The sequence below is a fragment of the Sciurus vulgaris genome (assembly GCF_902686455.1).
Source record: "Sciurus vulgaris genome assembly, chromosome: 6".
Classification (NCBI taxonomy): domain Eukaryota; kingdom Metazoa; phylum Chordata; class Mammalia; order Rodentia; family Sciuridae; genus Sciurus; species Sciurus vulgaris.
In genome coordinates, this window is record NC_136466.1 from 25,411,883 (window position 1) to 25,426,547 (window position 14,665).

The following is a 14,665-nucleotide window of genomic DNA, read 5'->3' on the forward strand; positions in this document are numbered from 1 at the left end:
GTGACTTTGTATGCATACCTAAGTGTATGTCTGGAAGTGGCACCTCGTTGTAACACATCTGAAGGGTGATATATATGCTGGGCGTAAAATCCTAGGAATGTATACGTATTGCCATACTGTGTATATTGCTGTAAAAATGCACAAGTATTTGGGTTTTCGTGTGTGCCAGTGAAATTGCGAGCCCGCGCATTTACAAGCGCAGGTATAATGGTAGGGCCTCCTGTGCTAGTAGGAGCAGCTGCAGAAGATCGTGTTGGGATTAGGACAAATGCTGGGTGTGTGTTGAGGATTGAGGTCCTTTTCCATAGTAATTACTCTGTCTACCTGCATACCCTCACTCTAGAGCGCCTCCAGGCCGGGGAGGCGCGGGATCCCGCGGAGCCGCCGCTGAATCGGGCGCCCGGCGCTCCCTCCCTGCGAGCCTCCGGCTCCGCGCTCGGCCCAACCCCAGCGCTGCTGGCGCCAGGCGCCGGGAGAGCGGCGGGTTTCCAGCCAGCCTCGGGCAGGAAACCAGGACCTCCCTCCGCCGCTCCCCCACCTTCTGCACCTCCAGGGTCCACAACCACACTGAGCTCCCACAGGTGGAACCCACAGGCTCAGACCTAAGCGACTGTCCCCCTTCTTTCCTCAAATAAATACATAATTTACAACCAAGGGACCCACCGTATCTCAATACTGAGGCATTCCTAGGATTTTACACACTACGTCTGTCACTCACCGGGTGCACATCATGCTCAAGATGTGTTTCCACCTACCCACTCATTCTTGGATCTTGGGAATCGCTCATCCTGTCTGGACCTCACTTTCCCTTTTTGTACAAAAGAAAGTTGGCTTTTCTTCCTCTGCCTTTGGACTAGTAACTGTGCCAGGCACGTCGTGGGCGTCACTAAATCATTTTTGAATGAATGGATAAATAATGAATTTGCCCTCTAAAAACAGCACCCATCTCCTTTACCCTTACCTTGATACCCTGATTGGGAGAAAGGCACATTTCTTTACTCTGCCTAGGGGAGGGGCATGCTGGGACAAGTCGGGGAGGTTGGAGGGCCTCGGTTTTGTGGGCATCGTCTATACAGCTACTGGAACACAAGGTTAAAATAGAGTTTGCAGCCTGCAGCACTGCCGCCATGGGATTGCCAGGTTCCCAAGGAAAGACGCGTGGGGAAAACCAGACAGGCGGTCAAGGGTCCTGCTTGGAGGGGGAAGTTGCAGAGGTCTGCGCAGTTTGCTCCACGGCTCAGCGCGGGTGGGTGTGAGAAGCCGGGCTTTGCTTTTCTGAGTCCCCGAGAGTCTCACGGATGCTGTGCAGGTTGTTTCCCTCTGCATGTTTTTTGCGAAAGGCTGGTTTCCAGAGGTGTGAACAACTTGGGTGACAGTGTCTTTAGAGAGTCAAACATTCTCAAGGGATGATGATCTGGGTGGAGTGACCCAGCATTATTTTGCTCCCGGCCCAGTACCGGAGAGAAACTAGGAGAGTCCTGGGAGAGTCCTGTGGATTCGATGCCCTAGGGCCAGGGCGGACTCCAGGAGGTTGCCTCTGCATCAGCCTGGCCTGCCGGTTTTTAACTGAATCAGGCGCCTTGCAGGCGAGAAGAGTAGATTTCAGGCCCTCGAGCCCGGAACAAACTGGTGAAAGCCCATGGGCTCGAAGTGAGTTCCATCTTCCCGTCGCCCACTCCCACCCCAGCTTCAGTAACGCTTCTCTTTCGGCGTGTAGCAGTCTGCCCGTCTGCGGTGACTTGGCGAGAATTGGCGGGCTGGTAACCACCTGGTGCAAGAGCGACTCCCAGTCCCACCAGACGGTGCAGATGATGAAAGCACAGGGCGGGGAGATGTTAAGGAAAAACGTTAGGAAACCATCCTGCCTCCCACAGCCTCCTCCTCCCTTTCTCATCTTCTGACTGTCATGCCGGGCACAGCAGTTGGAGCTCGGGACTGGGATCTGCTGCAGCTCCTATTATGAATTCCCGAGTCTAGAAACAGGAACCGTCCCCTCACCCCCAACCCATCTCAGTTTTCCTATCTGTAAAATCAAGGGGTAAGCTGTGTGGAGGCCTTCTTTTCGCTTCATGACTCCAGTTTCCTTTCCTTGGATCCACAAGGAGGGGGTGGCAGCAGGTTGGCAGGCCTGTGCCTCAAGTACGTAGCCCCCGCCTTCCCCGCCCGGGAACCGGCGGGGAGGGGAGGGACGGAGGCGTGGCCGGTTCCCTGTCCCTGCAGGCGGCCTGGAGTCGAGTGGCGTTAGCCTAGCAAAACCTGGGACGGCCACCCCCCACTTTCCTCCTCTCCGCCCCCATGCTATTGGCTCCAGGGAGGGGTTGACATCAAAGCCGCGGCCTTATATAAGCCAGACCCCGAAGGGGAGTCCGGAGAAGGGTTAAACCGGTCTTGGGGCATCGGCGTCCTCGCCTGCGACAGAAACTTGCAAGAAGGCGGCGAGCCGCGTGTGTCACCTTCAAACTTGCCCAGGACTCTCGTAAAGCCGGCGCCCAGCAGTGCGCGGCCCGGGAGCCCACGGGTGGCCCCGGTCCTCTGTGGGGCACATGGGGCGGCGCTAATCCGGCTAGCGGTTCAGGCCAGGAGCCTTTCCAACATGAACCTCGTGGGCAGCTACGCACACCATCACCATCACCACCACCCACACCCTGCGCACCCCATGCTCCACGAGCCCTTCCTCTTTGGCCCGGCCTCGCGCTGTCACCAAGAGCGACCTTATTTCCAAAGCTGGCTACTGAGCCCGGCCGACGCTGCCCCGGACTTCTCTGCAGGAGGGCCACCACCAACAGCCGCTGTGGCTACCGCCCCCTACGGCCCGGACGCCAGGCAGGGCCAAAGCCCCGGGCGCCTGGAGGCGCTCGGCGGCCGCCTGGGCAGGCGGAAAGGCTCAGGACCCAAGAAAGAGAGGAGACGCACAGAGAGTATTAACAGCGCGTTCGCTGAGTTGCGGGAGTGCATCCCCAACGTGCCGGCGGACACCAAGCTCTCCAAGATCAAGACTCTGCGCCTGGCCACCAGCTACATCGCCTACTTGATGGATGTACTGGCCAAGGATGCACAGGCTGGCGACCCCGAAGCCTTCAAGGCTGAGCTCAAGAAAGTGGATGGTAGCCGAGAGAGCAAGCGGAAAAGGGAGCTGGTGAGTACTGGGGCCTGTAAGCTCCAGACAGGGTGCAGGCTGGGTGAGCATCGCTAGCACTGCAAGAAGCTGGAGATATTTTGTGTGTGAGATTTTGAAAAGCTATGGATTGTTCTGAGATGGTCACAGTGTGTGTTTGCGTGTGTGGAGGGAGGCAGATTCATGATTGAATTCAGTTGTAATGTGGGTTAGTGTTTGTTGAGCCTGAGTGAACGCAGAATCTTAAACCTTTTGGTTAGGGTCTTAGGGCTCTCTTTAAAAATCCTTTGAAAGAGTTGGATTCCAAGAGAGTGCACACACCATGTTGCACTTGCAGTTTGGAGGAGACCTGATCCATTCCTGGGTTCTTCTGGAAGCCAGGTTAAGAATGTGCGAAAGAGTTCATTAATTTGCTTGAGCGTGGATTATAATATCATGCATTTGGGTTCAGTTTCTGCTTTCAAAGGGCCTTTGATGGAGCAGTTAATCTACTTCCATTCCTGGATAAAAAGGAAACTGAGGTCCATAGTGGGTGAAACATGAAAAGCTGCTACACAAGCAGTAAGAAGTGGAGGGTGAGGTAAAAGAGGTCAGGCCTTCCAGTCCTGGTCTGGAACCCACCAGATCCACTCTCCATGGGCTGGATTCAGAGGGCAATCTCAATGGCTTTGTATATAAACAAGCAGGAGCCACTTTTGGCTTTGGAGATCACAGTCCCTAGTACGCCTTTCTGGATCCTCTCCAGTTGGGATAATACTTTTTGGTGCTCAGTTTCCCAGCCCAGGGCTGCAGGACCCCTAAGCAAGTTGTTATTCAGGCTGTCGAAAGAGTTCTCCAGGTTGGTACACTCAGGCCCACCGAGTGTAGAGACGGTTTTATCCAAGGTTCCTGTGGTAAACTAGGAAAAGTACACTTGGGGACACGGGAAAAAACAAATAGGCATCAAGTCTCAGCCGTCGCCCTGAGTTGGGGGAGATGTAGGCCCTAGGGGGTGCCTCGTTGCCAGTAGTTATTGGGCGGATCCGCACCCCCCCCCCACGCCCTCCGCCGCTCTGCCTCCTTAAAGTTGCACCGCCGGACGCCCTACTACGGAAGCCGGGAAGGAAGCCCCGGGTTAGGCCGACTCCTAACCATCTGAGCTTTCACCACCAGTTCTAGAGACCCAACCCTGTATCCAAACCAGATGGTAAATCAGGTTAGGAAGTCAGTGGGACGTGTAGGTAGCGGGGGAACAGGTCCGCTGGCCGGGAAAAGTTGATTCCTACCTCTCCCATTCCAATCCCCTGAGGTGTCCCTTAGGCGCTGCAAAGCCAAATCAGCACAAATCCGTTTCACCAGACGCAGAGAAGTCTGGTTACCAAAACTCCCGAAGCTGCCTGTCCTATCCCGGATCCCAGGAACTTGGCGCATAAAGGCAAATTTATGAGACTGTTTGCCTATTTGGCAAACAGAAATCCGTCACTTATTTAAAGACTCCCAGTTACTGCTCTCGACGCCTTTTCCCTCACCCCACCCACTCCTAGGAGCCGGGTGATCAGAACCATTTAAACCTGTCTCTCTCACCTCTTTTCTTGTGTGTGTCCTTTGGCAGCCGCAGCACGAAGGCTTTCCTCCTGCCCTGGGCCCAGGTGAGAAGAGGATTAAAGGGCGCACCGGCTGGCCGCAGCAAGTCTGGGCGCTGGAGTTAAACCAGTGAGCCGAGGACCTGGCCACGGCTGGGCGACCCCGGAGCCCTGGGAGGAGATGAAGGCGGCGGCCAAGGCCAGGCTCTGGGTTCCTGCGGCTTGTGCGAGAGCATTGCGCAGAACCCCTGGGAGCGCTGGCGGGTCGCGGGCTGCAACCCCACACTTGGATCGCACGTGCAATGTCATTTGAAATTGTTTTAAATACATTAAGAGAAAGAAATTTATATATATCCACCTCCTTTAACTGAGGGCGGCTTTTGGAGGCGCGATGCAGGAGGGAGGGACTGCGGAACCCAAGTGCCTAGAGACACACCCTTCCAGCCCTTCTGAGTCGAATTGAGAACCCCCAACGCCATCCTCACTCCGCCATCTGGCTTTCTCTCTTGTTCCCCTCTCCGCTTTGCGTCAGAATTCCCAGACTCCGTCTTCTCCAAGTAAAATGCAGTAAGAGGAATCAATATTTTCTTCCAGGGAAGGAGAACCCAAAGCAGGAAGACGGAGGGCTGCCTTTTGTTGTTCCCTTTGAAACAGCAGCGTTTTGATTTTCTTTTTGTTGCTGCACATCCTACCTAGTTCCAAGGGGGAACTCTCCCTTTCCTTTTCTTCCTTTCTTTTCCCTTTCCTTTTCTTTTTCTAAATAAAAAATTCCCTCTATGTTGCAAAGTTTTAATGTATTTAAACTACCTATCATGCCTGTTGCGCTCAGGTGTTTGTTATCTCCCCATCCCCATCCCTTTTCTACCTCAGATCTGTATGACCACTCACTGCCCCTCCCTTCGCCAAAGCAGTATCTATGCTCTTGAATAATAAAAAGTTTTCGGAAATTCTCGGAAGTCTGCGTGATGTTTCAGCCTGGATCCCACTGCAGGGTTTCTGCTTGGAGCAAAGCCTGTCCTGGATCTCCTCCTTTGATAAATATCAAACCAAACTGCAACTCGAGTTGAGGGAAGGAGGCATATAAAGGATTTCTTTCTGGAACTAAGAGTAAAGTTCTTAGACTACACGACGACAGGACAGGATAACTTACCTGGACCGAAAGAACTGGAAGCTGGAAAAATTAAGACTGACGAGTTCTATCTGGGTGGATATTCACAGGTTAGTATGCACACTGATGTCTGCAGACTGTGGTTTGGTGGTTTTTTTGGGTGGAGTTGTCCGGAGGGTAGGAGGGGAAGGGGATCTATCTCACAAAGCAGGGACGACTCTGGCAGAGTAGCTTGAAAGAGGGGGATTTTGCGGGGAACACATTCGTGGCTGTGAAATTCTGAACACATAGGTGTGCACATGACGGTGCAGCAATGCATATGGAGCCCTGTGTCTGTGCAGGTCCTATGAGGGTCGCTTAGCACAGCTCCAAGCACGCATCAAGGACTCGATCAGTTGTAGCAGATATTATTTCATACGTGAGTAAAACAAGCTTGGGTCATGGTTAAACTTAGGCATTTAGCTTCTCTCCAGCAACAGAGCACTCAACAAGTATTTATAAGAGCATATGGGTTTTGTGCTGGGCTGCGTGTGCTGCGGGCACTTGTGCGCGAGAGCTGGTCTCTGAGTCCCCACCTGCGCGCCATTTCTGGGCGTGAATAAATGCGGGTACATTTGCCCAAATGCGAGTTGGGCTAAACTGGGGTGGGCAGACGCAGGCGTTCACATGTCCACGAATAATAACAATAACAACAACAACAATAATTACAATAATGTATAGTTTTATTTGCGCCCAATCGGATGCTGGGCGCTCTGCGAAGTGCTCTTCTGTCCCCTAACAGCCGCCACGCTTGTCTGAGAGAGCGCCGAGCTCACTGCGAAGGAGGCGGGAAGACGCGCACGGGTCTCCGGGCACTCTGGTGCTTCTGGGCTTTGGAACAAGGAGACCCCGGGCAGCTCCAGGGCAGGGCTACACGGGGCACCAGGCGTGCCCCAGTTGCCTAGAACCGCATGGGGTGAATATGGGGCCCCATTAGTCCTGGCTGTAAACACCGTGGCAGGGGCTGAGAGGCCACGCGGGCCTTTCCGGACGCGAAGGAGTTAATAAAAGGTGTTTTATGGGCGCGAGGAAATGGTGGGGGAGGTGTGAGCTTCTCCCCACGCTCGCCCCCCTACTCTTTTCTTTTTTCCCCCTCGCCACCCGCCGCCAGATCAAACAGGCCAGCGATTTAACTAGGGCAACACCTCGCCGTAATGAGCCAGCCGACGCGCCCCTCCCCCGGCTTCAGTGCGGGCCGGAGGCCCAGAGGCCCCTCAGGGAGGAGAAGAAAGAAAAACCAAGGTTTTTTTTTTTTTTTTTTTTTTTAATTTTTTATTATTATTATTTTTTCCCCCCAAGAACTGGGAATCCTTTTGGAAATTCTGACATGCATGGGGAAACCAAGGTTCAGGCTGCGAGATGATTGCTGGCCCACAGCACAAGAGCACCTTATCTGGATTCGAACCCAAGACTCCAATTTAGCTCAAAGACAAACCTCTGGCTATACATAGGGCCCCGCTCCTTTGACTATTTTTAGCAGGGCAAAGTATCCTAGGCACGGGAAGAATGCGCACCCGCGTCCTGCTTCCTTAAAGCCAGTAAAAAGAAAGGGGTACCTCCCGCAGCAACCAGAGCCAAGACTGGCATGACCAGGAGAAACCCCATTCAGCTGGTTCCAAAATTTTTGGGAAAAGAAGAGTGGACTCTCTAAAATCTGTCTCAGTCATGTCTGGTCCGGGTCTTAGACCCTGAATCTGGGAACTGAGACTGGCAGTCGCTGCCCACTAAGGGGGTCGCTGGATAGCAGCAGTGGTGAACGCCCAAGCCACTTTCCCAGCCCTAGTCCAAAGCTGGAGAAACGGATCCCGGGATCCCCGGAGAGAGGAACGGAGTTGCTCCAGGTCCCACAAACCAGCCTGCACCAAGGGGTTCCAGACTCCCGAACCAGTTCTCCGGGCCACCTAGCTCTGAAGGTCCTCAGCCTTTGTAGCCTCTCCTTGCAAACATCTTTAGAACTCGATGTTTACTTTCTTATTCTGGACCCACGTTTCAACGCTGTCAGACGCTTCAAGCAGGCTGTGGAGAAGCAGTGTCATTATTATTTTAATTTAAGTCCATTCTCCCTTTTCCATAGGGGAAGAAAACCAGAATGATCATGAACTTAAAAATAGACTCCAGGAATATATCGTAAGGAAACAGTCCCTGATGTTATAAAGCTTTAACTGTAGGGCCACCGGGCTAAAGAATAAGGACAGGAAAAGATCCCTAGGCCTTGGTCTAATTAGAGAACTGATTGAATCAATTCGTCAGCACAGCAGGTTATTACTCAGTCATTAGGAAAAAAAATGGGAATTGATATGAAAGTTGTTCAGTGTATATTAAGCAATATCATGGGAATACCCTCTCCCCCTTACTAACCACAATGATTGTGATCCCCTTTGTGTGAAAATAAATAAGTAAACAACAACAACAACAAAACCCTCAGATGTCTTTCATAGAGAAGGAGTGAAAGGATATGCATCAAAACATGGACTGGGGTTGAGGCTCATTGGTAGAGCGTTTGCCTAGCACCTTGGGGCACTGGGTTTGCTCCTCAGCACCACATAAAACTAAATAAATAAAGTTATAAAAACAAAACAAAAAACCCCAAACATATCTATGCCTCTGACTTGAGGGAATGAGGGTAATTTTTACTTTTTTTCTTGCTTAGCAATATTTTTCTAAATTATTTTGTACAAGGAATAAATATTACTTTTGAGATTAAAAATCTACAATTTCCTTCTAATTCTCTTGTTGCCAGCACGATTTCAATACCACACATGGTGTAGTCAACATCCCTATTTGAGTTTCTAACATGTGCACTGTTGGGTATCACTGTAGGTAAAAGTATCATAATAAGAGAAAACTCAAATAATGATTAGCAATTAATATAACAATAATAAATACCTGTCTGGAAGAGTTATTAGTTGGGCTGGGGTGGTGGCTCAGTGGTAGAGTGCTAGGCACTGGGTTTGATCCTCCGCACCATATAAAAATAAATAAAACAGAAGTATTGTGTCCATCTGTAACTAAACAATAAAAAAAATTACAAAAAAGAGTTATTAGTCCTTCCACACAGCAAATGAGTCTTTTTCTTACATTTAAGACCTATGGCTTAATAAAATTTTAACTACAGCTAAAATGTACAAAGTAAACTATTTAAACCCTTAGCACACATTATTTTATCTGAGCCTCACAAGGGTTATGATGGGTTAAAATTGAGGCAGCCGAGGCTCAGAGAGGTGAAAGGGTTTCCTCCAAGGTCACATAGGAGGTAAAAGGCAGGCTGGACTTGGATCGAAGTACAGATCTGGCCATCTTCAAAGACCTGGCTTTTTCCCATATCTTGGAGCCCTTCCAGGGTATGTACGCACGTGCGCACACACACGCACACATATGCGTAAGTCCACATACATCTAAATATGCTTCAGTCTGATTTCCTTTGGTTGCCAAAATTAGGCAGAGAAAGGGAAGGAGTTTTGTGAAGGGTCTGGGATTCCAACTCCAGCCTTCCCCTGGAAACCTCCTCCTTGCTGGGGCTCAGAGTAGATGCTCTCTATAAAATAAGGAAATGGGCATCCCCTGAGCTCTAGATTCTTTCTTGGCTATAACATTCTGTTCCAGACACTTCCTTTCTGCTGGTGAAAAAGTCTGCAGGTTATTCTTTGCAGCAACCTCTGCCGTTAGTTTGTATAGCTAGCATTCAACTTTCCTTGGTCTTTCCATTTCTTGAAGCACATTTTCCTCCTGGTAATGTAGAGGGGAGCCAGGCAGGAATGATGCTCCCTGTGGACCAAGGGGAAAAGGAAGAGCCAGAGAGAGCTGATGTGACCAGTTCAGGGTCACTTATCCAGTCAGAAGAGGACCTGGACTGAGGCAGTTCTGCAGGCAGCAGGCCCAGAGCTTTCTTGGAAAAGGCACCAGATATCTTCTCTCCAAGCAGCAACCAGCATTTAAGCGAATGGTCTTGCTAAATCCTCATAAAAGAAATGAAACTGAAAAAAAAAAAAAAATCAGTCAACCTCATCTTTAAATGAAAGGTGACTGGGAAGAAAATATATGCTCACTCTGAAGTGTCTGAAACTAGCCTCCTGATTTAGACCCGATTTGTTTGAAAAAAATTAATCTTTTTTTTTTTTCAGCTGAGTTTTTACAGCTGAGCTCTCCCAAACCCATAAAAAACAAGGTTTATATGGGAAATAGTGAAAGACTCTTAACTATAATACACAGCGTCTAATGTAAGCAGACATAGACACTATATAAAGTTCCTACAAATGTTATTAAAACAAACAGAAATGCCCATTTATTCCCACAGAATGGACAACGGGAGGCATTGGACCTTAGAGGAGTCCCAGTGTTATGTCACTGAAATGCTCAAAGCATCCCCCAGCATGGAGACCTCAAAGATCTTTACCCACATCCAAATATTTCCCTCACTTTACAGAAGGGGAAACTGAGATCCTTGGAGAGGAGCAACTTCCCTAAGATCACAGGGAACTGCATTCTTCTCTCTCTTACCCTTATCAATCTTTACTTCTAGTGCAGGGTATAGAACAATCCTGGCAAGGAACCCTACTCAAATCACTGAGCCTCGGTTTCCTTATCTGCAAATTTGGAGAAATCATTGCTCCAACTTCCTGGAATCTGTGGCATTGAATGAGATAAGGTGTTATCTGTGGTGGAGCTTTTTATTATTTTATTTAAACCTCCTACAGCCTCCTAAGGTTATTTTGGTCTGTTTGCTTGCTTTGGAAAAGGAAGATATCTCTCTGGTGGGTATACATTACACTGACTTGCCCCAGAACACAGAGTCAACAAGTGGATTAAGGGTTCAAAGCCCTATTTCACCTCATTAAGGTAAAAGCTGAGGGGTATACAGGACTGTAGCAGTTAAATTTCTGAAACTGTCTTAAGGCAGCTTTGTTCAGTAGATATATACTGCAAGCCACAGATGTCACTTATATAGTTAAAATTTTTCTTAGCCACATGAAAAATGTGAAAACAGGTGAAATAATTTTAAATGTTTTCTTTAACTCAATCTATCCAAAATATAATTTTAATGTGAATCAACATAAATATATATATATTATATTCTTTTTTCCATAGTAAACTTTCAAAATTTAAGGGTGTGTTTTTTTCTTGCAGTCTATCTTTGTCTGAAACACATTTCAGACAAAGTACTTAAGACCCGTATGTGAAATGGCTACCATATTGGATGGTACCAGTCTAAGGGGTCTCTCAGCAGGACTCTTTAGGACATGGAGCTTCAGTGAATCATATCAATGATCTGAATATTTACTGTGTTTTAGGCAGCAGTGCTCAACACACTTGGGCTCATCTTCTCCTGATAGACTCAGAGGGTGAGTCTTTTTTAGCCACATAACTTCAACCGCAGAGCTGGATTGTAGACCCAATTCCAGACCTTAAGAGTTAGCCACTGAGCTGAGTTCCATGACTCCCAGGGACATACAAGGGGCTGGAGTTGGGCAGTGTAGTGTGGAGTGACCTTTAGAGAGTCCCACCCAGTTCCAGATCCAAATCTGCTAAGACTCAGGAGACCTTGGGCCAATCATCCTCAGGGCCCCCAGTTCTTTAAAGTCAAAGATGGGCTAACGATAGTGTTCCTTGTTCCCACAGCAGTCTTGTCAGGCTAAAATGGGGAATAGTGTTTTGAAACATAAAGAATATAGCACAAAAGACCTGACCTAGGTCAAGAGGGAGGTCTGGACTGGCCCCCAAGCCTGTACTCATAACTGCTTGAAGTGGTTAGATGAATTATGGGGCACTGGGCAAGTTTATTAACCTCTCTGAGCCCCGGAGTTCCCAGAGCGAAAGGGAAGGCAGAGATGTTGTGAAGGTGCATTAAGGGCTGGAGAACCATTGGAAAGCGGCTAGCTTGGCAGAGTGGGCAGGTGGTAAACATGGACTGTTAGTATTGCTGCTTTTATTGGTAATTGGGCGGCTGGGCCACTTCAGAAGCCAGAGGGCATGGCAGGAGGCTGTGAGGGATCGTGGCCTTTCCCTACCCCAAGATCAGGCTTTTGACTGAGGCTCATATGCTGGCAGTCACACACAGGCAGGGTGAGGGTGTGCCAGCGTGTGAGAGCAGGTCGTGTAGCGGAAAAAGACAAGACTCAGGAGTCCAAAAAAGGAGGTGCAATTTGCTGTGTGACCTTGGGCATTTCCTTGCCTTGCTGGACCTTGATGTCATCTATAAAACAAGGGAGTGGGACCAGAGAGCCAAGTCCCTTTCTTCATTCATTGCCTGGGATATTCATCATGGAATCAGTCAAAGCATTTGTCAAATATAGCATCTCTGAGGGGTGCAGAAAATACCCCCTCCCACACACATCTTCCTACAGGGCCAGGGACTGTCACTGACCAGGGGGAGGGTGCCACCTGGTGGCTACACTCCCTCTCTGCATTGTCAGTGCAGAGAAACCAGGGTGAGCCCAGAGCCTCAGGGTTCTTCTCTAACTTCTAGGGCAGTTCATGGTTGCAGAGAGGGGACTCAGTAAGTTCATATTGGTGTGAGGCCAACTTCCCAGGGAATGTGGAGGTTTTGCGATCAAGAACTCTGAGGTTTTCTTGCCTAAAGATATCTTAAGGATGTGGTCTGTGTTTCCTTACTATGCAAAGTCTAAAGCGCACCCCTCCCCCATTCCTTTGAACAGAAGCTACTGGACAAAGTACAGTTGTCTCTGGATAACTGGAAAGGCTTCTGCCACTAACTACGCTGACCAAGGGAACACAGGGTGGTTTCCTACCGTGCTGACTGCCCCAGACTGTGGGATCCTGAGTTCTTCTTATCAGTGTTTACTAGTCTTCCATCCCCGCCCTCCCCAACACGACCAGTGTTCTGCTTCTGTTTGTGGTTGATGGAGGTTTCCTGTGCATTGAGGAGGCAGGTGATGTGGGTCCATGACTAGCCCACTAGGAGAACTTGGGCAAACCTCCTAGCTTCTCTGAATCTCAACTTCTCTGAAACTTAGGGTAACAGCTTCAATGCAAGTTCATGTGAGGATCATGACCATATACATAAATATTCTAGTATAGTGTCTACTTCCTCTACATACAAATAACAGCTATCTTTCTGCAGGTCTGCCATCCTGAGCATCTCTTCACTGCCAGCTTTTCTAGATAGAAGTATGAATCGTATGCATTTGGAAATGGGTATTAGCAACCCAAGTAAAGCAAACAAACAAACAAACAAAAAACACCCTTAGCTGAAAATGAAGAGCCTCTTTGGAACTGCACACTGACCGCCAAGTTCAACTTGATCTAGTTTAGATAACCCCCAGGAGGCAGGCTGGGGTCTTGTTGGTAATTGCTTCCCTCAGTTCTCCTTATTTGAGCTTCATTAGATACAGTTTCACCTTCTGGCAGTCACTTGTTGACCTGGCTGAATCCGAGCCCTGTGGAGTGGCTCCCAGCCCAGCTGACTGACTGGCTTCCCCTGCAGCTGGTCCCTTCTTGTCACTTGTGCCAGGAGAGCAGGCTGTTTGGGCAGAGGTACCCTCCCATGCCTCCCTTAGCAGAGTCCAGTCTTGCTGGTGGCCATGAGCCTTTAGGAAGTCTCATTAGCCATCTTAGCTTCATTAAGCTCGTTACGTTCACTAAGCCTCATTGGCTTCTCTAAGACTTCCCGAGCCCATAAGCACTCTCTGTCCTCAGAAGTAGGACCGGCGCAGACTCAGGGCCTTCTTCACAGACCCTCTGACTTTTCCAGGACCCAGAGTGGACTACTTTCCACTCCTCTCTGTATTAACTCTTCTAGCTCCAAGAGGATAGAGTCCATTCCTTTAGGCACCTGGCCCACAGACACTGGGGACATCAAAACATTTTTTTGATTATATTTCTCTTCTTTTCTTTTTTTCAGTCCTAGGGATGGAAGGCAGGGACCCTCTACCACTGAGCTACATTCCCAGCCCTTTACATCTTTTTAAAAAGTTTTTATTTATTTATTTTTTCCATTTTAAGACAGGGTCCCTCCAAGTTACCAAGGTTGGTCTTGAACTTGTGATTCTCCTACCTCAGCCTCCCATGTAGCTGGAATGACAGGCGTGTGGCAGGTGTGTGCCACTGTGCCTGGCCTGGATGAGTTTTTAATAATGGCAGTTTTGGTGACACCACGTTGCTCATCCTGTCCCTGAAGCTTTCTGCTCCTAACTATAGTAACGTGGGCGTGGACCTCTCCTACTCTCAGTTCATCAGACCTTCCATGTCCTTCCAGGGCCTGTAGCGGAGCCTCTTCTTCCTGGAAGTTCCCTTGGTTCTCAGGGTGCCTTTGTCTTCCTATTTCCCCTTACTCATATGGCTGTACAAGGAGTGGTAAGTAAGAGGCTCTAAAATTCCTATAGTTTGTATCTGGAATGCCCCTCAAACACTCATGTGTTGAGGACTTGATGGGGACCAAAGCAGCAAGGTTCAGAGGTGGGACTTTGGGGAAGTGATTGGATCTTGAGGACTCCGATCCCATCTGTGGATTAGTCCTTTGATGGGCCCGTGGCAATGGCATTATGAGGAGATAGTAGGAAACAATAGGAAGCGGAGCCTAGTTGGAGGAGATAGGTCACAGGGATGTGCCCTGGAAGGGGATCTTCTCCCTGGCCCCCACCTCCCTGTTTCCCGGCTTCCTGGCTGCCCGAGTGAGCGTTTTCCTTTGCCACACCCTTCTGCCATAATGCTCTGCCTTGCCTCAGGTCCTAAGCAATGGAGCCAACCAGCTGAAACCTCTGAAACCAGGAGGCAAAGCAAATCTTTCCTCCTTTAAATTGTTCTTTTCAGGTAGTTTGTCCCAGTGATGAGAAACTAATACAGACATAAATATGGACACAGTTACAGATACAAGTGTCTGTGTGC

The 14,665-nt window shown here is 49.3% G+C and overlaps 1 protein-coding gene across 1 annotated transcript; it reads left to right on the forward strand.

Annotated features, from left to right (window-relative positions):
* The first annotated feature begins 2,274 nt into the window (after nucleotides 1-2,274).
* HAND1 (heart and neural crest derivatives expressed 1) lies at nucleotides 2,275-5,421 on the forward strand. Its single transcript, XM_079143402.1, has 2 exons — nucleotides 2,275-3,136; nucleotides 4,707-5,421. Exons 1-2 carry the CDS (start codon nucleotides 2,594-2,596, stop codon nucleotides 4,809-4,811), a joined length of 648 nt encoding a protein of 215 aa, XP_078999528.1. The 5' UTR covers nucleotides 2,275-2,593; the 3' UTR covers nucleotides 4,812-5,421.
* The last annotated feature ends 9,244 nt before the right edge of the window (nucleotides 5,422-14,665 follow it).